At 45.0% G+C, this 24,542-nt stretch overlaps 1 protein-coding gene across 1 annotated transcript in view; it reads right to left on the bottom strand.

Moving 5' to 3' along the window:
- Positions 1-24,542, bottom strand: part of GPC1 (glypican 1) — a 191,824-nt gene that overhangs the window by 22,460 nt on the left and 144,822 nt on the right. The window contains exon 3 of the mRNA XM_057374252.1: positions 3,184-3,575. Within this exon, the coding sequence (XP_057230235.1) occupies positions 3,184-3,575 (392 nt within the window). The remainder of the gene's footprint in view (positions 1-3,183; positions 3,576-24,542) is intronic.

Genomic DNA, 24,542 nt, shown 5'->3' with positions numbered 1-24,542 from the left:
GGGCACAGTGAGGGTCTCTGGGCACAGTGAGGGTCTCTGGGCAGAGTGAGGGTCTCTGGGCATGGTGAGGGTCTCTGGGCACAGTGAGGGTCTCTGGGCACGGTGAGGGTCTCTGGGCACGGTGAGGGTCTCTGGGCACAGTGAGGGTCTCTGGGTACAGTGAGATTTCTGGGCACGTGAGGGTCTGGGCACAGGGAGGGTCTGTGCAGCAGCTGGCAGGCAGTGACTCCACCAGCATAAGGCCCTCTGCTGTTTGCATGATGCTCAGAGCTGGAGCAAATCCTGGTTTTGGGCAGCTGCCAATCTCCCAACGAACGAACAGGATCCTAAACAGAGCTGGGATATTTGTTCTCTCTCTCCCTGGCACGCAGCACAAGGTSGCATCCCTGGGGGAGCCCCTTCCTTGAGTGCCCTGCACTGGGGATTTTGTGGCTGTTGTCATTTTGGCAGTTGCTACTAAATGCAGGCAATGAAAACCACACTGCCATTGTGCAACTTCAATGAAAACCTGCACTTTGTGCTGAAAGCACAGCCACAGAATCACARAACCTGTACGTGAACACAGAGCTGCTGCCCCAGCCCTCACCCAGGCATGGCCCATTGTAACCCCTCACTCTGTGTCAGGGCAGGGTGCCAACCTGCACACCCACCCCCAGCCCTGCCAGAGAGCCACACCAACCACGCCCCGGGTCCCAGCATTGATGGCAGCACTTTCACCGCTGGGTTGGGTCAGGGTGGCAGCAKCCACGGCATCTGAAGTTTCAGAACTCGGTGTCAGAGCCTGCAGTCTGTCAGGGTGACTTTGCCTTGAAAGCTGGGATGGCAGTAAAGATGAAAAATGGCTTTGCCATTTTCTCCCTGTCTGCCCTCAAACTATTTATGCCCAGCAGGACACAGAGGGCTCACTCCCACACAGGGCTCCTGTTCCTATCCCTACCAGCCACTGGCCAAGGGCTGCCTGAGGCTGTGGCTCCCTCTGAGACTGAGGCACCAAAGGCTGGGAAGAAACAGCCGTTGGGCACAGTGGAGGGCAGCAGGGATTAAAGAAATCTCACAATATCTAACATCTGTAGCTCACTCAGGGAGCCTCTCCCYCACTTTAAGACAGCCAGGAACTCTGGCAAACAGCATCAGTCCTTCTGTGGAGTGCCCAGTAATGCTGCCTCTGCACAAGGACCTGAAACAGTGACAGGATACAGAGGATACACTGAACTGAAGTGTCTGAGAAGCTGAAACCAGGAGGGGTTTAGTAAAAATCTGTAGTTTTCCTGGGATTTGCAAATAAATAAAATCAAAGTAATCTGTTTTTTCCCCAAAGTCCAAAGCTGCCTAATTCATTTCCAAGTGTCCATTTGAACAGGCTTTCTCAGACTTCCTGACCAAAACACTCACCAGTGCTCCATATGAAATTGCAGTTCAAAGAGCTGCTTTTAAAGACTGCTGCTACCAGMTGACAGGAAAGTTGCATCCCAGTTTCTGACCTTCTTCTAATGTCATAAGCATAGAGCAACATGAAAAATTACTATGACAAAGGTGCCAGCTGTGGGTTGAGCCCAGCACTTCACATKCATTTGACACAAATGTAAATCCACAACTAATAAAGTGGGTAAAGAAGACAGGAAATGAGCCAGTTTTGGTTCTCATAACAAAGTTAGCTCTCAGGGAGGCTGTGCTGAGGTTTTTCAACTCAGTTCATGAAATTGGTCCACCAACACCAACAGAGTGGGTTAACTGCAACACCAGAGAGGGCTCCTGTGAGAGAAGAATGGTTGGGACCCTCCTAGAAAACCCTCCATCCTGAAGGAAAGGGCTGGGAAAAGCTGAGAGAAAAGGAGGATCTCTGACTTGTCATGTGCCTCACATCCTGTTTGATARGTGAGGCCCAAGAGAAGGAAAATTGAGAAAGGGGGGCACTAGAATCCAAATCCACTGGGTCAGAAGCCTATAAGAAGGTGGGAGAAAATATGCTGCATGTTGGTATCTCAGGTCYTTCCCTTTGGCTGATACCATGCCTGCAGGTGCCCAGCCAGCCTGCTTTACCCACCAGTCTCAGCTACATGCAGGATCACAGCCATTGAGCCAGAAATCTTTGCCATTCAGAGGATTTATSAAAAGTATTTTGCTTTTGTCCCCCTGAAATTACAACATTCTCCTCTTTTATCTGTCTTAAGTGTCAGGAGAGTGTGATGTTAATGAGATGTACGAAGGCTTTTGGGTAGCTGAGCAGTTTTACAGTCCCACATTGATAAATTAAAGCATTTGTCACTGTTACCACATTAATGTTTCTTCCCAAGATCAAAGACTGGATTTGCTGCATTAAGTGGTACCGTCCTCTGCTACGCATCGCCACACGTTACTTTCCAAGGAAGTGAATTGTSATTCTGGATTTTTACACTCACAGTTTAGTCACACCCTGATTCTCACACCTACTAATTCCCATCTCCACATGCATCATGCAAGCCACTTTTTTTACTGTCGATTTTCTCCTGGCTACCTGTGTGAGAAGTCTGACTATCTTGTTTCTGGAGAATCACATTCTTCTGGCTCTGAAAGGCTGCTTCTGCAGTAAAGAATACAGACAATTTYCTTCCTTCTGGAACCCTGGATTCAGTCATGTTAATTTACATTTATATAGCACCTTTCATCCCWGAGGATCTCAATGCACTTTACAAATTCCCTCTCTGTACACAGAGGCTGTACAAATAGACAGGCTACATAAACAGACACAGCAGTCCCACTGCCAGCCTCTGAAACYCATCCCTCTGCCTGTATTCCCAGCACACTCATGGCAATCACCCTGCAGCACATCTCCATCAAGGAGGAAAACACAGCAGCGTGATGTAGAGGCACATCGGGGAAGCAYGAGGAGTCTGGGCAAGCAATGGAATGGCTCTGCAGCCTGGCTGAGTGACATCTCCTTGGCACTCTGCTACACAGGTTAACATGAGGCAAAAGCTGATTTGTGGGGAGTTACATCTCAGAGCCTCAGAGCTGCTGTCAGCACCTGCAGAAGACCAGGTTTGCTGCTCCCTCCCACCGACGAATAACTCTAAAGTAGTTTAATTTTAAAATGGAAAGCATCTGCTTACTTTGCAATGAGAATATAAGGGGAAATAACCCCCCTCCCCAAAAGCAGCAGATGACTGGCTCCTGCCAAGGTGAGGATGGAGAAGCCCAGCATACCTGAGACACCTTTTTGACCACGTCGCTGCCCACGAGGAAGCCCTGCGCGTAGGAACGTGCTGCGATGAAGGCTCGGGTCACCTTCACCTTSAGGTCCCTGGGCACCTCCCCGAAGGGTTTGTGCTGCTCGGCGTGTTTCACCATGCAGTCCAGGTACTCGTCCGTGATGTGGTACTGGGGGTTCAGCAGCTTGAAGAGCCGCTCCAGCAGGCGTGTCCAGAACTCATTGAGCGCCTCTTCCAAGTTGATGTTGGAGCTCCGGTAGTAGCGGCGCAGCTCGCTGTACAAGTCCTTGAAGACCTTTGCGTTCTGAGTGTACAATTCTCCGTACATGCTTGGAAAAGCATCATAAAGGGCCTTTTCTGACTTGTTCAACAAATCCTGGAAATAACCTGGAAGACAAGAAAAAGGAGAGGTGATGTATCAGCTGGACAATCTGGAATCCAACAGGCCGTGTCATTTAGCAGCACAACTGAATACCTTGAGTAAAGAGAAGGGCCCTAACAGAGCTTTTCCTCCAACCAACATTACCCACACTCTCAGAGCTGAGCCTTAGCCATGGAGATAGGAGGAGGAAATCTCCCATACTGGAGAACCCTGGTGTGAGCCTCTCAAACTCTTCTGGCAGCCCCACTGGAAGCAAAGCTGGGTCTCTTCTTTGGATCCACAAGGTGCCACAGTGTTACCCGTAAGTTTTCTTTACAACTAGCCTTGCTCACACAAACCACAAAGTGCCACATGTTATTTCCAAACCCTGGTGAGAGGAAGCCGGGCTGCCACCAGGGTGCCMACCCTTTCCAGGGACATCCCATCAGCCCTGGCCRTGGCAGCCAGGCTGGCTCTGAGGCACAGCCTGTAAGGCAGGAGCCAGAGCCCAGTCCCAGTGCCAGGAACAGGCACATCTTCCTGGGTATTCCAAGACAGGGCTGTACCCAAGTGTTTTTTAACTGAGGCCAACATTATTTGGGATCTGGGGCTTTCATCCCATTTGCTCAATTGGGTGTGCATCCTGCTTTTGTTTCAGCATAAATAACTGAGTGGTTTGGTGGTCATAGATGTGACGGAAATGTGACTCTCTTGCTACATAAAACAAGGTAAAAATGACAGATTTGACTCTTCTTTTACGAACATCTTTAGGTATTTCCAATCCCTCAATTGTCACTACTTTCAGGCTGAGACTGCGCAGTGGGGAACTCATAGCAGGATTGGCYTGATTCAATTAATAGATTTACATAAGCAACTTCAATCATCATTGAAGTCAGTGAGAGGAGAAAGAATTTAAATAAAAATTTTAATTTCAATTACATTTGTGATTTTAGGGCCTTTTTGAAGCAAACCTGATTAAACTATTCTTTAAATCTAAATTACTATTATTTTTTTGGTGATGCATGATAAGCCCTAGTTGGAGAGAAACTGTTATTCAATTAAAATCAAACAGCATGTATTTAGGTACATAAATTAACTTCACTGTGCCAGACCCATAAGAAAAGAAAGAGAAGCTTCTGAAAAATGCATATTGCATGTACAAAGCTTTATTAAACAATGTATTTTTTGAGGGAATGGCGCTGACTGCAATTAAAGACCTCTAACACTGCAGAACTAGTAAAGCTCAGATCCGTAAGTCTTGCTTATATTCACAGACTGAGAAGGGCCATACAAGCTTTTCCACATTAGTAATCTGTCATTGGTTTCCCAGAGTTGAATAAAGCTGAAATTTAACAAGTGAATCGACCAAGTGAAAAGAACCCTCTGCATCTGCACTGCAGGCTGCTAATACATAAAATTCTTGGACTATTTTAACAAAGCAATCCAGAGCATTAATAATCTGGCCTTCTCCAGCCACAAGCGTGCTGCTTAAGAGATTAGAATTTGATCTAAGAGACTTTTGCTTTTAAAAGATTGTGAGCAAACACAATCTGTCTTAGCAGAAGTCTGGTTCAATTACTTATGCAGAAAGTAAAAATCTGTTATCTGGAATGTTGAGTAACAACTGGTTTTCAAATGTACTTTAGGAAGAAATTGAGATCTGGGCAGTCCTGAGCTCCAGCCCACTGTGGCACTGCTATGAGGTCACCTGCCCGGCTGCAGCACGGGCACCCTCCCTGCAGAGTCTCCCCAGGGGCTCACAAACCAGGCAGGTGACTGACAGGCAGAAAGTTTTCCGGGTGGGACACTTTTTGGGACCTGACTAATTGGCAGCGACTTTATTTCCCTGCTGCCGCAGCCTTTCTGCCTATGCAACCAASAGAAACAGCACTCACCTCCAACAGACACAAAAGACAAAGTTTCTCTGATGCTGATGAGCTGTCTAAAAGCTCTTCTCCACATTAATGCATCACTCYAAACACTGCTGGTTGCCCATTCACGAGTTAATTAAACTGAGCTCAAACTCTCTTTCTTGTACAATCAGTGTTCTTTGCTGTGTGACATGAGACACGAACTGAATTTGCTCAGCAATCCAGGTACGACATGCAGCTTTTCACTCATCATCACAAGGAAGAAAACACCAACAAACACAGCCCAATTTGTCAATTCAAGGCAAAATTACTTTGTTTTGCTACAAGAGAAAAAAGATGTGTATCTCCCTGTCAAAAAATTGGAAAATGCTCTCAAAAAGTCCAAGCTAATTAAGGGCTGATGAACTGTTACTTGTCACCCAAGTGAGGGAACACCGATTACAGCCAACTCATTTGTGGCTGGTTCTCACAAAGTTCTTCTACATTTCACACTCTGAGGGAAAAAAATCTACACTAGCCAGGGAAAACTAATTAGCAATTAAATCTACACGTGTTTGTGATGAATGGCTGACCTGGCAGGGAATTTATATGTCCATTCAGCAGCATTAGAAGGCACTATGAAGTGAGGTTTGTCAAGAGGGATGTCAACTTCCCTGTTCCTCAGTACAGTGTCAGCTGATACCTTCAAGGAACACTGCACCTTCTCCTCAACAYTCCCTGCCTGCTAATGTCCAACCTTTGAATGTGTTCAGACACATGTCATAGGTTAAGGATATGCAGGGATTTGGGATATGACAGCTTGCTGAAGCACAGTTCAGGCTCCTGCCATTCTAACTTGATTCCAAGTAGAAGGAATTATTTATTTGAGGCGAGTACCCCATTATCTGCAGTCATGGTGGGTAGGGGACCTTCAGGTAATGGGGTGCTCCAAGTCTCTAATAATGCAGCTGCCCCACTGTTCCTATCAGAAGTTACCACTGACGGGGCCAGCAGGTCCATTTGGATATCTCAGCTCCCACTTGGTCACTGCTGRGTCTGCCCTGGCTCTCAGAGCGCTTAGCTCAGGCAGGGCATGAGCTCTGGAGGCAGCTTCACCCACGCGGGACCCTCAGCTCTGCTGACAACACATTTTCCATGSCAGCAGCAGCAGGCTCAACCATGAACTGCCTTCATGTACTGCAGCACAGGGTTTCATCAGCCTTGTGAACAGCATGGATGGAGGGAAAGGGCTCATGGGGAGCCACTGCTGCAGCCATAAAGCTCTTCTGGCTCCAGGAGGCACCACCGCATTCCCATYCCTGGGGGCACAGGTCACCTTCCCTCTGGAAGGATACATTTGCTTCCACGCTGAGTCACAACAAAGCAGCTACAGATTCCGTGGACCTGTGTTSAAAAACCACGGTTGCTCTTGGCTTCTGCGAGCCCCAGGAATTTGACAGCACTAGCCAGAGACACCTCCCTGTGTCACCTGCTAAATCCATGACTGGGCTTTCCCTCTTTCAAAAAATTCCCTTCAGGACCAAGAGAACAGGTGAGTTCTTCACCACTGCCAGCTGAGGGRCACGGCACTGCCAAGCCCAGCAGGTGATTTTCTAACAGCAGAACTTCACACAAATCAAACTCTATTTTCCCTGGGCCAATGCATGGTGCAGCTCCTCACCCAAGGCTGCTCCTACATGAAACATTACCTTCCACACCCTTGCTACAAAGTATTCAAAAGAAAAATAAAGTGAAATGGAAGTCTATTTTATTACCATTATTATTGCTTCTSACTTCTAGGTTCAGAAACAAAGCAACTGGCTTTGCTCAAAGGAAATTTGCCTTGCCTGGCAGAGGCCAGGTCTGAAGAACTCTGCCTTAAATACAAAAATGCCAGGAAGTTATGAGCAAAGAAATGAAAGGTTTTTACAACCAAAACAATTCTGCCACCTTGGCCGTGCTTTCTCTTGCTGCTATAGTGACAAAAATTTCTCAGAGAATTGAGTTTCCAACTAGAATCTATAACCTTTGCATTCAAGAGAGATTGCAAATCCCCACCCATTTCCCTGCTTCACAGCTTCCCAGTGTTCGCAGCTCATATTTTCACAGTTTCCACATTTTCACAACTCTGGATTCAAATTGGGAAGCTGAGAACAGCGTGCAAGGAACCGGCAGTTTCTCTCTGAAGATACAAAGTTTTGAGTTTCTCCTTCCTGAACCCCCCAGCACTGAATACTTTATCCAAGATCTTTGCTACCATTTGATTACTCAACATATGGAACACACTGGGGTTTCTTCAARTAATACAATGATGGAATGGGAATGGATGGGAGGGAATGAGATCACTAAACAAAGAACACCCAAATGCTCTTTAGGCATGCAGCAGAGCTGGCTTTCTTCAAACTACATCAAATTTGAGAGGCATGCTAGAGGAAATATGAGAAATTGAGGAGACTGAATTACTTTCAATCTGAATATTATTAAAACCTGAAGCAGAAAGCTGCAGCACAAAATGTCTTACACACAATTGGAAAGAGTAGTACCAGACTGCARGAACACCAATAGTGATCTTGTGAAAATGCTGGAAAATTTTTGCAGCAATGGGTGAAATTAAAGTCCTCCCAATGGTCAGACAGCTTTGCCTGGTGAGCTTGGTTTGTGGTCCAAGTGCCGTGCCATGAACTGCCAGGACAGCTGGAGGTGGGGGTAACAATGTCAGGGGGAAGGAGTATCAGATAATGTATTGTAATTTCTCAACTTTAAGCAAGCACACAAGCGTGTGGCAGAAYCCACACAGGGCCAGAGCCATGGAGCATCTCAGCAGCTCCGGAGGAAGGCCAGGGAAATATGCTGGCCATGAACAAACTGCTGTGTTTCAAGGCTGGACTGAGAACAGGAGAGGAAATGYAGCTGGTTCTGTGATGTGCTGAACCCCAGTCACAGCAGGGAAGGAAATAGGATGGAGATGTCTGCTAGAGCAGAGCTCCTGCTCAGTGCTGCTGGTCTGAGAAGCAGTCTTTTCCTGGGCTAAGTTCCCATTAATACCCCACTGCAGTTCCCAACACCGATTTGCTTCTCCAGTTGGCTCTAATGCCGTTCTTGCAGTCRAACTACGATTAGAAGGGAATAATTCAGCAACAGATTTAAGCCATTAAAATCCCAATCTAATGCATTCATGTCTATTTTATTCACTTCAGCAAGTACAATGATATTTTATTTATAAAATTGTTATTACTAATTTAAGTACTACTCATGGCTGGGCTGAAGAGCTGATATCAATCCAAGAGCAGTGATACAGTCTGGTTCATACCTTGGCTGGTCCTGCCAAAGCAAACAACCACAGTGAGAATGCTTTAGGCYCCACGTGCAGAAAGGCCTGGAGGCAGCAATCGTGGTGGCATTTTCCTGGGAGGTCACCTCTCCCCTCACAGCTTCTCACTGCTGTAAAASTGTAGCTCTGTAGCTGTTGCCTCAGTCCTGAGCTGCAGTGGAGAACACAGTCCCTCTCTGCTGTCTTCTGGATCACTCCCACATACATCCCTCCCAACACCCCTGTTTGGTGACTGTGACCAGAGAGGATTTAGGATAAACCAAGACTCAGATGGTAAAAAAAAAAAAAAAAAGCCCAAATGAATGGAGATAAAATTAGCTTTTACCTAGAAGCCAAGGGATGAGCAGTGTAAATGAATGTGCTAGGATGCAAGAATTACGGTGTCTTTAGGTAATACTTTTAGGATTTGCTCCAAAGAGCCACTTGACTGATGACTCCTCTGCACACTGTCCTGGGAGTGTGTGCTGAGGACTCTGTGGGAACACAGAGAGATGCTGTGGGTGATGGAGACAAGTGCCAGCTCTGCCATGCAAGATCAATTCTGTATTCTCCTAAACCTGCTCAGTGCCCAGCACAAGAGCACTTTGAGATTTCTGACCTCATTCCTGCCAGAAGGCTGGTCCAGGGCACCTCCTCTGACAGGTGGATTTCTTTTTTCAATTTCTGGTCTAAGTTYCTTCCTGATCCACTTGGTCTTTGCCAATACAGTCCTGTAGTTTCAATTGYTGGGTTTTTTCTTGGTGTTCACTCTTTGAGACATTTAGACAGCAAGTTCCACACTTTCTYAGCATCCATGCTGCCTTGCTACACAAAGGGATTTTCCCTTCTTTACACCTGACAGGCTCTCCAGTGCTCTGGATCACTCCTCTAGCTCTTTTCTTCACCTTTTCTGCTTGGCATTAGCTTTTCTTAACTGYGGGTGGTCAGAAGCACAAAGAACATCTCCTTTTCTTCACTGGCAATAACACTGAAYACAAGGACTGCACTTGCCTTTTTTAGGAATGCATCACATTAGCATTTCACAGACTTTCTGCCACCAACTGGTACATCCCTAATTCTCTCCTTTGCTATTTCCAGCCATTAATCCCCAGCTGTAGACCTAATTCTGAAATATTGAATTTCACCCTATTTCTCTTATTTTGGTTGCCATGGGTATCCACTATCCTCTTCAATAGTGACAGCTTTTCCCAGCACTATGCCACCAATTAATCTCAKGAATGCATTTCCTATCACTTGTGCCAGTTTTAATGGGGCTGTTAACCAGGATGGGGTCTAGGCCTGKCTTGGGAAGCACAACTGGGAGCTCCCTCCAGCCCAGGAGCTCATCTTTCAACACAGTGTATTGCTGACTCCCCCTTAGCTAGTTCACCTGATAATTCCTTTACTAATTTCCATCTTCTTCAACTTAATTAACTACTCAAGGCACCRATGCAAATGTCTTTGAAGTCTCCTGAGACGGTTTAGTTGATAGAACAGACACACCGTGAGCAACAGTGAAAGCAGGCCCTGGATAAAGGATTTGACCCTCTACAACAGCTGCCTTTGGGCAAGAGCAAAAGCTKGCCTGCCTTAAACTGGTTTTGGACTGGGACATACAGCAGACAGCTTGTTTCTTGTGTAAGGGAAAAGGAGAGTTTTTTGAGAAAACAAAAATCTTCTCCTGCAAAAGAAAGATCCTGTTGCATGAAAATGCAGTTTGGAACATGGCTCTGCTAGTGAGGAGAGGCACTTCTGCCCAGGAGGAAGCACCTCCAGTCACTCCAAAGAAACTGCACTTTCTCTGCCAGGACTTGGATAACATTTTCATTTCATTGTGTTGAATGGCAGAGAGATGTAATTATTTGCAGTTATTTTTTATTTCTGCATATTGCCTCTGTGTTTCTACCATTTTCCAAGACAGGTTGCTTTATTCTAAGTCAAGCAGGACTGGATCCAGCAACCAAAATATGGGAGGTTGTTCCCTGGCAGGGAAGGTCCCCAGAGGAAAGAGGTGGCCCTTACTCAAGCAACAGTGGGAAGCTGGATATGCTGCTTGCCCTCCTGATAAGCACTAGGACACAACAGGACGTTACCCAAGGTGACAGTAACAAGCCTGGTTGTCACAAGGACAGCCACAGAGACCCTCTCCAGCCCCAGCAGCAGCTCTCTCCAGCACATGGCTAGTGAATAAACCACTTTAGCTTTGATGATTCCAATCCACCCAGTATTACCATCCTGATGACCCTTGGAAACAGCTCTTAAGTGCAAACCTTATGATACCCCTGAAGCCAAGTTCAACAAATCTTCAGAGMCAAGAGTCACGTGGGGCTGGGGTGAAGAACACACAATAGTCTGTAGGAATGGCAGGACATAGAGGCAAAGCCTGTGCACAGACTGCAGCACAACAGAGTCAGCATCCTGGCCTTGGATGGGGGAAATCTCCCCTAAACCTGCTCTAGGATTCCCTTCTGCCCAACAGTGTCAGAGCCAGCAGGGAGCTGGAGCAAGCAGCCTGCACCTGCCTGGAGAGGAATTTCAGGCACTACACAACACCTTCACAGCCCCTGGGATATAAAATGCCACAACACGTTCTGCCAGTTGCTTGCTAGGTCCTTGATTGTTYAGGGTTGGAATGTCCACACTGGGAACCTGCTGCAGCACAACACGGGGGCAGGTGTGGGCTGAAGACACTGTGCTCAGTGTTCAGCTGTGCTCCAGGGGGTGGGATGGTGGAGCAGGAGGTGCCTGTTAAGATGTGCCAATGTTGTGTGGCAGTGCCCAGGTCAGCAGGGCTGCAGGGGTGCTCCCAGGCACACTGCAGTGACTCACAACTCATATACCGCTGTGACTCTGCATCTCTACGTGAGAACCAAAGACAAGCTGCACCTAGGCTGGACTTTTCCTAGGCCAGACAGTGTTTTTTCAGACTTGGGTGTCTAATTGCAGCCCTGTTCCCTGTCCATCTCCAGCCTGCCTGGCAGAGAATGAAGAGCTGTGCTGCTGTGAGGAAACCTACCACAGACTGAAAGCCCTTGTACAAGGGATTTGCTCTGTTTGCATCCAGGGTGGGATAAGCAAATACAAAAGATGTGAATTTAAGATTATTTTACTAACGTGCTTTCCTGGGATCTGAGCTGGAAAGGGATTTTAATCATGGCACCGTCTAAATATACCTGTGCTACAACCAGAGACTTGCAGCAAAGGATGAACTGCAAATATTGCCCCAGCAGGCTCTTATCAAACAGATTTCAGAGCAACCTCTGTTACATAAGGACTGGGGAGATGTGTGGGTGGGATTCATAACATGGGAGTCAAGTCTGACCTGACAGCTCAGTCCTCACTCGAGGAAGGGCAGGCACCTCCCTCTTCAGATGAGCTGAGCTCTACAGCCACTCCTCTCACTSTGGACTRCAGCAGGAGTCAGGATAACRGAGCCAGAGCAAGCTGAACTCTTGGACAAATGAAATTTTGTGAGATAAATTTAGCTCTCTCTTTTTTTCCTCTAAAAAAGCCTGCATTTAAAGGCAAACAATAAGCGCCACAGCTATAACAGACAGCAACATAAAGGCAGTAAAAGTAATTGTGAATACTGCCTGTTCCTTTCCAGGTTTACTCAGTAAGACCTGAAGGGCTCCAATTCTCCAAGGGTAAAATAAACTCAGAAATATCTGACAATGCTGAGTGTTGCTGGCAGTTTTAAAAGGTGTGATACACACCCTGAATACAGCACACACCTCTGCAGCCAAGGTATTTTTCAGTCCAGAAAGAAGTGTTCCTTTACTCCAGCTGAGYACTGGAGCTGGTGACAAGCTGCAGAGATGTGTCAGGAGTGAGAGAAGCAATGGATTTGCTCGGGATGTGCCCATGAAGGTCATCACTTTTCCAGGAACACCATCCCAACCAGCCTCACTGAGGCTGAGTTTGACTTTCTGCCCCTTCCAGCAAGCAGCAGAGAGCTGCACCTTAACCTGCACAACACCTCAGGGTCCTTCCCTGGCTCCCATACACACGACTCAATGCTGAAAAGAATGAAGCCTTTATACATTTCAGTACATGTATTTCAACTTCTTCCTTACTTATAAAATTAAACCATGAACCAATTTGTCACTCAGTCAGGCCCTCTGCAGTATTATTTTTACTGAGAAAAATATCAGAAAATTATTATCTCTTTAGAATTAAACATATTTCATTGTCTCTCCAAAAAAAACACAGGAAACACCCCCATAGTTTGTCTATTTTTGACACCTTCTGCATTCACAGACGGACTTTGGCACCTGAGCAGCCCCAATACATGGTTTTACAGATCAAAACTCCTTGTTTGAGTTTTGCAAAAGCTGTGGCAATGAGACAGAACAGGCTTTGGCTTTTTATCTTCTTCATYAGTGCTGCCCTCTGCTCCAAATGGCCTCTAGACAAACTATTTATTGTTGGGTTAATTAGATCATTTGGATCTATGCTTGCCACTGCATTTTTGCAGTCTAGAGTATTGAAGACACATGGTCCTTGGATATCTAAGAATCTTGAGTATGTGACATGTGGGCTTTCCCAAAGGAACAAGGAGGATAGGAATTACTGGCTGAGGGGATAATATTCCAGACAGGCARAGTTCCCCTGTTATTATTGCCGGAGTTTATCTAAGTCTGTATAAAGCCCTTAATCTCTAGTTCTCTCTCTTTCAGTGCCGTCAGAAAATAACTTGTCTCATTGTAAAAATATTTTGCTCCCATGGAACCAGTAGGAAAAGGAGAAATAGGTAGAGATGACTGTACATAGCTCGTGTTGAGATGCAGCAAGAATGCAGCAAATGTGTGCATCTGACAGCTGGGAGTGGAAAGAATGTACATACAGACAATAACATGSACATCTGTTACTGGAATTATAAACAAATTGGTCTCAGTTGCTATTTTAATATAGATGAAATATGGCTCTCTTATGTACAGCTATTCTAAAATAATATTAAGACTTTACAACACACTTCTAGAAATTAGGAGCAGTCAGAARGATGTGGGTAATAAAGAACTCCCTCAGCCCTTCAATGCATGGGGATTATTCTAAGGATAATCACATGGCACTTCTTTCCCCAGGTGCCTGCCTCAAAAGAAACACATTTGAGCAGTTGTTAAGGAAAAGAAATTCATATTCCCTGCAGATATTACAAAAATCAATCCAGTAGCAAATTTTAGCTCCTGTCCCATCTGATGGCACCTGCTCTGTTAAACACTGCTAACTTTGCCTTGTCCTAATATAAAAATCTAGATAAAGCTGAATTTCCAAAAGACCTCAGCACCATTTAACTACTTCTGCTTTAAAATACAGAAAGAGGCCTAAAATGARATTTAAGCTTATCTTGTCCAACCTTTACCTTCAAAGTTTTGCTTGTTTTTTTTTAAAGGTTGTTAAGCATGTACTGGCTATAACCACACTGGGATAAAAACACCGGATTCTGTGGGCTTGGGAGCCTTGCTTGGCTGCAGCTCACCTGAAACCCCCAGGTAGAGTTGGCTGCAGCCAAGGAGAGGAGGTTGATCACTTAGGGAGTGTTAAATCACAGAAAATCACGTAAGTAGGAAGACTTCCTCCTAAATAGATGGATGCAGTCGAGGCACCAGACCAGTCCTAGCCCAAGCGTCCTGTCCCTTGATTTGGTGTTTCAGCCTTATGAAGAGGATCAGTTCAAAACTAGAATGAGTCAAAGCACTGAGACACCACAACCCYTGGACATCCAAATTATAGCTGTACTACTACTGAATTATTACTAGTTGATTTTGCTTGATTTCATTAAGGTAGAAAAAAGACCTTGTCCAGTACTTAGACCTTTTTCAAGTATATCTGAATATATTTTCTAACAGACAGAAGCATTTTTTGTTACTTTGTGGACTATACATGTTACATGTTACTGGTTTGATTTACTACTTGTGTGTAAGTCACACCATGACTATCACCAGCACAGAAAATCTATCACAAGATCTGTTTGCTTTGGGAAATTGACAGTCACCTCCACACTACCAATGGACACTTAAAACTCATCKGAACCTCATCTAGAGGAAATACAATTTTGAAGGCTTGGGAAAGAGTCTGCAAAAATTTGAGAAGTGTCTCGTCTCCCATCCTCACCAATTCCATTCCAAGATGTACACATAACACATGCATTTRAAATTTATATGAATGAAACATAAATCACTTTCAAATCTGCAAGCACTATAAAACCTTAAAAGACAACCTGCCTGGGTGCTTTGTGCCTCTCAGGACTATCAGCTGGATACATCAGTGACTGAGGACATTTGCATCTGCCCCTGGCTGTCATCGTGCTTAGGGAGCAGAGATCAAAAATGCACCTCAAAGAAAATACTAGCTGGGAACTGGAATGCTTAACTGCACTCTGGCTGTAGCTACACTGGGGAAAAACAGAGAGGAAACTACATGTGCTCCTTCTTTTTAAAAATTCATTTAAAACAACTAAAAAAAGACTTTGGTTACCCTGAGATACTGGCACACTCCCCCTGCCTGAGCTGGGGTTTCTGCTGCTTTTGAAGCATCTCTGGCTCTGGTCCAAATTTGAATGATGGGAGAAATGGATACTTGTTAAAAGCATGTACTTGATTCACTTACCCAACATAAAACTTCCCTTTTTTTTCCTGTCAGATTTTTATCCAAAGTACATTGCACCAGTGAATTGGACASGAGTAATAAATTCTGATCTCCTTAAAATGTCCTCCCATGAATACAGATTGAGATCCTCATTAAACACCTTGACAAATTAATGAATTTATAGGGATGCACAGAGAGATTGACAAGCAGCTGCYATTCACCTTTTCCTCTTAACAGAAATGTTTGAAGCCAATCAAAATAATCTCAGATCTGGCAGAAGATTTAGAACAGACAAAAGGAAACACTATTTTAAACAGCCAAGTTATGAAAAACCTGACTCCTGTTACAAAATGTCCTGGATGTTGAAGACTAAAATAAATGCAGAAGATGATCAAATCAGAAGCAAAGAAAGTCCAGTGGATGGACATGAAATAAAGTGAACAAGACATCCAGGGTAGCAGAGGAATCACAAAACATTCATGGGGCAGAAAGAACACAAGATAASTTTGGCACTTTCTCTATTAACTGGGGTGCACCTCAGTAATTGCCACATGATACTCTTAAGACTGAAGCAAGAATCAGAATAACATTTTATTCTCTGGGAAGAGAAGACTGAGAGCACAGATCCACTAAACCCAGCCCAGAGCCAACAATGGGTCCTGCTTGGCTCACTGGGGACTGGTCACCTGCAGCCTCCTACAACCAGGACCTGGGGCTTGGCCAAGCTCTTCTTCCTGGCACTGTCCCTTAACCAGAACCCTCTTCCTAATGCAAATACCCTTCTGTGACCTTGTTGTGCCTAAATGCATCTCCAGAGATCTTCCATAACCCAGAAGCTCAGTGATTAGCTTAATTAGGACAGTAACTTCTGTGCCTCCTGTTAATGAAAAGCCGTGTGTTACACTGCTGGATGCTGATGTGCAGAAGTGCATTCTAGATAGAGCTCACACTGGATGTTTGCAGAGCATGGCACAGCCCAGCTCAGTAACAGACAGCTTGTCCAGGTGACACAGATTCAGCTTTTTCTTTACAACACCCGGTGAGTGAGACCTGAACATGTCCTCTGCMTGTAAACGAATCCATGGAAACCTACAAAGTTATCCTATACCACCACTGAAACAACAACAATTATAATAAATGCAGCTTARTGTCAGCCCTGGGCAGAGGCAATAGATAACAAGACAGCCTGAGCAGTGCYCTCATTAAGGCTCTCTGGTAAGGAGAGCCCATCCCATATATTGACTTTTCCACGCCTGTTGTGGTGGTGGGTAATTCGACAATTTGCCTTTAATTCCCTTAGGATGCTCCATCTGGGTTCAGATCAATGRCCCACCCGGCTGTTTCAGCTGAACTCTGCTTTTAACTTGCTGACTATGAAAGAGTCATATAAATTCCTGGTGTGCTCAGGAGAAAATACTAGTGGTGAGATGATGTATATTCCCCAGAGAATGTCCTCCGAGTAAGCCAATCTGTTTCTGCAGGAACCGATTTTGGGTWGTGCGAGCTTTTCAAAAGGACATTAAGTACAATTCTGTGCAGTTTAAATAGGAGAAAGCAAATTGAACTGAATTCCCACTGTTTGGGGGAGCTGAAGAGTGCTCCCAGCCCTAAAAACCACCGATGTGGAAGCAGTTGACTGGAGGGGCCCTGGGGGAGGACCAGCCTCTGACTGGGCGCACTCTCACAGTGCCTTTTCCAAAATCCCCACTAACACCATGGAACTGCTGCACATAACCAACAATTGATGGAGCTGATTTCCTTCTAATTCTCAGGTTAGCTGCTTGGCCACTCTGTGTTTATGCTGCTCTAATCTCTTTGAAGAGAGAAAAAGCAGCTCAAGTCTTCATTAGCAAGTTGAAGGGTAATCTCACTTCATTCCGAGCTCCTGTGTCCCTCTGATACATTTCAGGGCTCACAGCACTGCATTCCGCACACAGGAAATAACAGCTACAAGAAGGGGTGGCATTTGTGTGCCAGTATCAGTGAGGCAGTGATTTATGAGGAGACACTCTCCTACCCCCATTTCACACCATGRATAACCAAACTTTCAGCCTTCAAAGCTTTTGACAGTGTTGCCTTGATCGTTTTCTGTTATCGTTCTCCCACATAACCAAGAGTTGCTCTGCATGATCCATCTGCCCATGTCTTCCTTCAGCACCTCATGACAGTTCTGCCAGTCTTCTAGAGATGTTTCCTTTCACTGAYTCATAGGAACTTGCTTACATTAGACACATGGAGGCCCCAAGCTTCGGTGTCCCCTCAATTAATTAAATTAACATGCTATTCTTGTGGGATCACCTCCCTGCCCTTCAATACAAATGCCTGGGGAAGGAAACCCTTGGCATCTGGGAGCTTGCTGCTGGTTTCAATTCCTTTCAGCAGTGTCCTGCAGTAATACAGACCACTGCTGCTTTGTGATGCTGGAAACAGGGAAGAAGTCATTGCAGGTCTTTGCAGCTGCTGAGTTGGTGACAGAGGTGCTGATGCTCCTTGGTGAGGTTTTCTGTGTGCAGTCTTACATGGCTGACAGTGTGTAATGCGTCTGTACCATCCATGAAATGAGCCCATACACGCAAGTGAATTGAACAAGTGAAAAGAAAGGGAAAAGAAGAGCAAGGTTTCCTATCTATGCCAGTCCATCCTCTAGGGTGGGGCTGAATGTGCTGGTGGATTCAAACCAGGACTATCAAAGAGACCAAATGAGATGGGTATTAACACACTCCTGCCAGTCTTGGGAAATGAGGGAGTGCAGGCCAGGGAGAAGAGACACCTTCAGCATGCTGCCATGAGTCATAAAAAAAAATCACAGAACSGTTTKGGCTGAAAGAGACCTTCAAGATCATCTAGTTCCAAACCCCCTGCCATAGATAGGGATGGACCCACCAGRCCAGGCTGCTCAGGGCCCCTTCCAACCTGGCCTTGAACACTTCCAGGGRTGGGGCATCCACAGCTTCTCTGGGTGCYCTGTGCCAGGGCCTCAGCACCCTCTGAGTGAAGAACTGTCTGCATGGGAAAGGCTCAGCGAGCCTTCGTCTTACTGACTCCTGGGAAAAACAAGCAGGGGACAGCCACTACAAACACCCTGAGCTCAGAATAGCTTCAGTGGGACCCTACRCCTTCTCTGACATGGAAGTCAATTGTGCATGAAATACAAAGCCCTAGAAAACCAGACTGCATTAGTTCTGGTGCTCACGGAACGACTTGGACAATATGTTAAAAAATAATAACAGAAAAGCTGGTCATAAAATATCTGCAGAATGGAGCTGCATGTCCAGAAGCTAAAATGAGTTCTGAACAAGAAGCCAAATAGCTGTTTATTAGAAATCTATTGAATAAACGACCCTACTGTACCCATGGAAACTACTGTACCAATTCATCCTCAACAAATGAGAAAGCAAAAGCTGTTTCCTTAAAGAACTGCCTTAGAATGAACTAATCTGTAACAATATTAAAGCAGAACATATTCGTGCTGATTTTTTTTTAAAATTACACAGCACTACTTTCTCGAGTCCAACAGCCACCCTTGGAAGCTGGGTACCTGTTACACTCTTTCTGACACTTTAAATTCAGCAAATTGCACAGGAAAACTTGAAAGCAAGTGGCTAGGAACAAAAAGTCACCTGCATTTGTCTGTGAATAGAACATACAGCTGTGAAGATCCTCTGCACCTGAGTATGGGGCAATTGTTCTCTGATGGGTCCTTGACCACAACACCCACAACACAATCCCATTGACCAAGTGGGGACCCTTGCCCCTAAGCAGGGAGAACCAAATACAAGCCTAGTGTTAAAACTTCCCTGCTGAGTGTGGATGGGGAAGGAGTACCTGCTGGATTTTCAACTTTGTTCAGCCGCAGCAACAGTTTGTGCTTTGGCACAAAGTGGGAGAAAAAAATGGGGGTTCATTTCTAACCAGAGAAAGCCACGCCGTTCCTCTCTGCTGCTCTGCCTCTGTATACAAGAGCTGTGTGACAGACATTGGGATGGGACCACTTAGAGAATGCACTCTATCAAAGATGGAGTGTAGACTTCAGAACTAACTTCAGTTGTGTTACTGAAAGCTTTAACYAAATCTAATGTTTTAGCCCTTGGCACCTCTATCACTTGGTCTGATCTAACAGCACTCCTTTTTCTAATCCTCTTTAAACAGACTGTTTAAAAGGTTTACTCAGGCTGAAGCCCAGACACTGATGCTAAATTATTGTTTTGAACAACAAAGCTATCTGGTATTCACTAGCAGGGTGAAAATCAGTTGCAAGACAAGTGTAGCTTGAATCACAGGGCTCATGCTTCTACTAATTCTATCTCAAGCTCCTGAGGACACCAAAGCACAGACAGTGCTAACAGAGGKACAGYGGCTCCTTGGCTGTGGCAGCCAGGRSRGCAGAATCCCACACAGATCCCAGGCAAGTGCCCTTCCTGCCTGCTGGAGGTTTCACTTGCACAACCACAGTCACTATTAGTTTTGTGGAACTTTCTGCCCCAAAAGCTCTTCTTCCTTTCCCCCTCATCTTTTGCCTATTCCTAGTGAGACTGATGTATCTGGAGGGCTTCTGCTGTCTGGTTTTAAACCAACTTAGCCTATCAGATTTATTTTTGTCTATCTGTGCCATGTGAGGCTTGAATGGCTTTCTGAAATATCACTGTGGCAGACTTTGGGGATAACAATACTGATTTTGGTCTTCAACCAGCTGTCTTCTCAAACATAATCGATGTATTATTTTCTCTCTCCACAGCAAGCACAGTTAGTTTATATTTGAACTTTYCCATCTTTGAGAACATGTTTACCACTGCTTCCTTGAAGGACACTGGATCTCATTTACTTGGACTTCCTCTGTACTGCTCTCGCTGTGAAGAAAAGCCCTTTATGTTGATGTGACACTATAAAAATCCATAATCATAAAGTTAAAAATAAACCCCTTGCTAGAATAAGATCAGCTGAATACACTTAATTTCTTCATATTTGGGTCTGCCTCGTATTTCCATATTTGACTTCAATTAAATGACTTTTCTTCAGCAATTCAGAGGCCTTTCGGTAACCACGTGCCTGCCACTGAATATAAAAATCACGCATTTATTGCACAGATAAGARTGCACACCATCACAGGGTGTCTCAYTTCAAAGGTCTTATTCCAAYACAAACCTGCTTTTTATGGCTCAGAAACTGCCACTGAGGGCCCATTAAAGCCCAGACCCTGCTGCTCCTGCCTGTGAGTGCTCCCTGCACAGGAGCAGCACTGGGGGATGTGGGGACCCTTCAGCTTGCACGGTGTCTCTGGGGTGCTGTTCCTGGGAGGGTAACCTCAGCTCAGAGCATCTCACCTGCAAAACCCACTGCTCCTGAGGAAGTGTTTGGCAGATAAGAGGAAGGGATGAAGAACACGCAGCAGAATTCTTCACCCAGAGTATTTATTACAATCTTGAGTCATCTGCCACGGTGGGGAGTTTGATTCTCTGATAATTTCACACTACATAAAAATCGAGTCTGTGATAATTTAGGTAGGCCATCAAGTACTGCTGATCTCGACTATAAACAAAGCAAAACCAGTAATTGGTTTTACTGAAAAATTATGTGTGTTTTAGGGTTTTAACACTAGGCTATCCCAGGGGAAGGAGAAGAAGATTGGAAAGCGGTGGTTTCAACAGACATGAAATTGCACAAAAAGTAACAAAAATTAGATGACACTGAATTTCCACACATAACARCAAATAAAAATGCTGTAATATTGGCTTCTTCAATTTAATCCAGTCAGCTTTGAGATTTCCATTTGTTTTGATATGAAAAATATCAATTCGTCACAATACTGAGTTTTGCAATTACTTCATTGTGCTGCCATTAGTAAGAAAAAGCTATTGATTTAAACAATGCACACATAAACATGGCTTTTCAAACCAAAATTCCTGTTTTTCTTAAAGTTTTTGATTTTGCTATTAATTATTAGACATCATCAGCACAATAGCAAAAACCCTCAAACACAGGGGTTAAATCTCACAGGCCTTGCTGGCAGTGCCCATGTGTGAYRACACATTTGTGGCSSTATTTTMTATGARGGAGGGGAGGAAAAAATAATGATTYTATGGCAATAAAAACTTGYCCCTCCCGTGGCTCACAAGCTGCATKGCAGCTCCTGGCAGCTTACAGTCTGAAGTGTTGCAAAATTTAATATTAAGGCTCACAGATTTCTAATACTTCAGGAGTTAACTCTATAGCTGAGGTCAGGAAGCCATGCAGAAGGCYCCAACTAAACTCATTGGATTCAAARACCTTAAATCTTTTCAGAATTTAAAAAATGACACTTCTCTCCCTATACTGCCAGAGTTTTATTCCTCCCCTCTGYTGTTTCACAGTCTTACAATTGAGTACCAGTAATTCCTTAAAGAATTTCAGGGTTATCACAYAGGATTTCTACTTTTACATTTCAAATATTGTGTAAACTGAAAAAGGCAGGCCTGGGGCATGGTGATGCCAAAAATGCTCCCACTAAAATTAYCAGAGTGATAGACTTGGCAATAGATTGACAGATTGAGCATCCCCAAGGCAAGGAGCAGGGAGGCTGCCATTGCTCTGTGCCTCTCTGGGGCTGCAGAGCCACCACTCTGCTCGTGGGGAGCTCACCTTGAGCCCCACTGCAGTTCAGACAATAAAACACCATTATCCTCGCTTGGTGCATATATAGCTTTTCTTAAATTGACACAGATGCCATTTCCTATTATAAATAATTTGTTCCACAAATAGACTTTTTCAGGAACAACATCTGTGCCTGTGCTTAATTTGCAGCATGCTGATTGTCTTAGAGGAGTCAATGGGAGAGGTCACACAAGTTAAACAAGTTCTGAGAACTGAACTTTGTGGGATTGGGGGTCTTCATTTGCATTTTTCTTTTGTTTTGCCTTTGCCTGTTGAGGGTTTTGTGCTTTTTCAGTGTCATGACTCCCCTGGGGGGTGTGTGGGAGTTATTTAGGGGTGATATTGGGAACACCAGCCTTTGTATTTCAGCTATTGGTTTAACATGAAAGGCAGTTGTAAACATTTTCTAAATCATTTCAGACAGACTCGGAAGCAATTTTTGAAAGGCAATTTTTAGAAGCATTGACTTCAACTGTCCCATGCTGCTGGTGCTGGTCTCCAAGCATTCATCAGGGTTCCTCCTGCTGAGCCCCAGACAGTGCTGAACCTCCACCCAGCAAACATCCACTCCCCTGCTCTTAGAGGGGCTGTGTGTGGTATGGCTTTGTACATCCAACCTCAGCAACACGTGGAAAAAGTTTTTGGTGGCAAGCATGAAAGGTGAGAGGTTCCCCGTCTCTCAAGGGTTTATTGAGGCTTGTGTACAGCAAATAAAAGATACCAAACTGCCCCCAGGAAAATTCATATATGCGTAAGATCAGGAGATTTTACAAATAATTCCTTCCTCCTTTTCCAATTTTCTGCACACCTATCATCTATAATTTCATGTCCTGTATMCACCTGATAGATTACAACCCTGTTGATACACTGCAATAACAAATAAACTGTTTTTATTAATGGGACTATAAATCACATGCTCAGCCCCTGTGGAGCTAATTGTAGTGCTTTACATGCTACCTGCAACTGAGGGCCAGTGCAGTGGAACGTGGCATTCCTTGCTGTGCCCAGCCATAAAACCATGGGGCTGTGGGGTCCCATAGCTGCTGCAGCCATCTCAGCAGTGGCTGCCACTCCAGGCATGAACGAAGAGGAACTTTCTGCACAACAGCTGTGTGAGAGAGGATCTTGACTGAAATATGAATGCATTCAGGTCTTTATCTCTGGTTAATGTACTGCCCTGGCTATATGGAAAACTGAATGTTAATTGGACTGGTATGTCTGGGCTTTCATTTCTCTTCTGTCCATGAAGGATTGGGCAGTAGGTTTTCCCACCCCACCAAGGGATGACATTGCAGCAGAGCTCCATCATTCAGCCCATACACAATTTGCAGCTCCTATGATATAAAGCCCAGCAGCATGTAGCTGCAGGCTGCCAAAGCCTGGCGATGATCAGCCGTGGTGGTTAATCACTACCTCTTCATGCTGTGAAACCCTTTCAGGCATTCTTTCAGCACTACCTTCCTTGTGCTGGGGCTTAGCTCAGGCAGCTCCCATGGGACCTCAAACAACAGCAGGCTTGTTATTTTTATGTGTGTTTGACAAATGGGTGAGACAGACTTTAAAGGCCTGTTAACTTTCTGGGATTTTTTAAATTAAAAAAAAAACCTCCAAAAGACCAGAATCCCCTGCTGGCATTTCTGGTGATGTGGTTTAATAAAGTCCTTGTACTGCTTGCAGTGGGCAAATGGAATTRCTGGTACAAACAGAGACACCATCTCAGTGACACTGCAGTGATGGAAGGACAGAAGTGCTGTCCTGAGCAAGTGGTTTGCTCCAGTTTTGTCCTGTTCCTGCTAAGAGGAAAGTGGATCATTTCCCCAGAGATATCTCCCTAGTTCTTCTGCTCTGTGATAATTAGAAGACAGGTGAAAAGAAAATCATGAAGGTTGGAAAAGACCTCCAAGATCATGGAGTCCAAAAGGACTGAATGAGGTGAAGGAGGCCATGGGATACCCACTGGTGCAGCTGCTGCAGGAACATTTATTTCCTGGAAAAACTCACTGCTTGCCTTGGGTTTGTGGCAGGAGGCTACATGTTGGCCTACATCCATTGTTAAAACAGTGCTGCTCAAAGGTTGGTGTCCTCTGCATCACAGCAGGATATACAATAATTCCCTTTTTCCTTTTTGTGTGTGAGCTGGTGCAAAATGACAGTGTGCKGGTGCTTGTCCTTCTGCAAGGCCACAGCTGGGTGGTGACACACACACTGGCTCATCACCACCRAATGGCATCGTTTGCAGGGATGAAATACCAAGATTGCTTGGTAGGAGGGTGCTGGGAGTGTGTAGTTGGGGAAAGGCTGGCACTGACAATGATAAACAAAAAATACTCACTTCCAAACTTCCTCTCACCAAAAATCAGGCCGTAATAAGCACTTGTCAGCAGAAGAAGAAAAAGTGTTTCAACACCAACTTTCAGGAGAGTGAGAAGAGAGCAGAGCAGCAGCAGGAGATGTGTCATCTCATTGTTTCTTGCAGGCTCCTTGCCCCACTGTTAGGAATTCTTCCAAGCCTCCCTTCCAGGATGAAATTTCCCCCACCAGGGGCTGTTACTCCTGAGCTTTAATGTGTTTGCATTGCTGAAAGAAAAGAATGTATCTACTACCAAATTTGCTGCTGA

This window comes from Malurus melanocephalus, unplaced genomic scaffold (genome assembly GCF_030028575.1).
Source record: "Malurus melanocephalus ecotype Western Australia unplaced genomic scaffold, MMel_1.1 scaffold_220, whole genome shotgun sequence".
In the NCBI taxonomy this organism is placed as follows: Eukaryota; Metazoa; Chordata; class Aves; order Passeriformes; family Maluridae; genus Malurus; species Malurus melanocephalus.
This window is presented reverse-complemented; position numbering and strand designations above follow the sequence as displayed.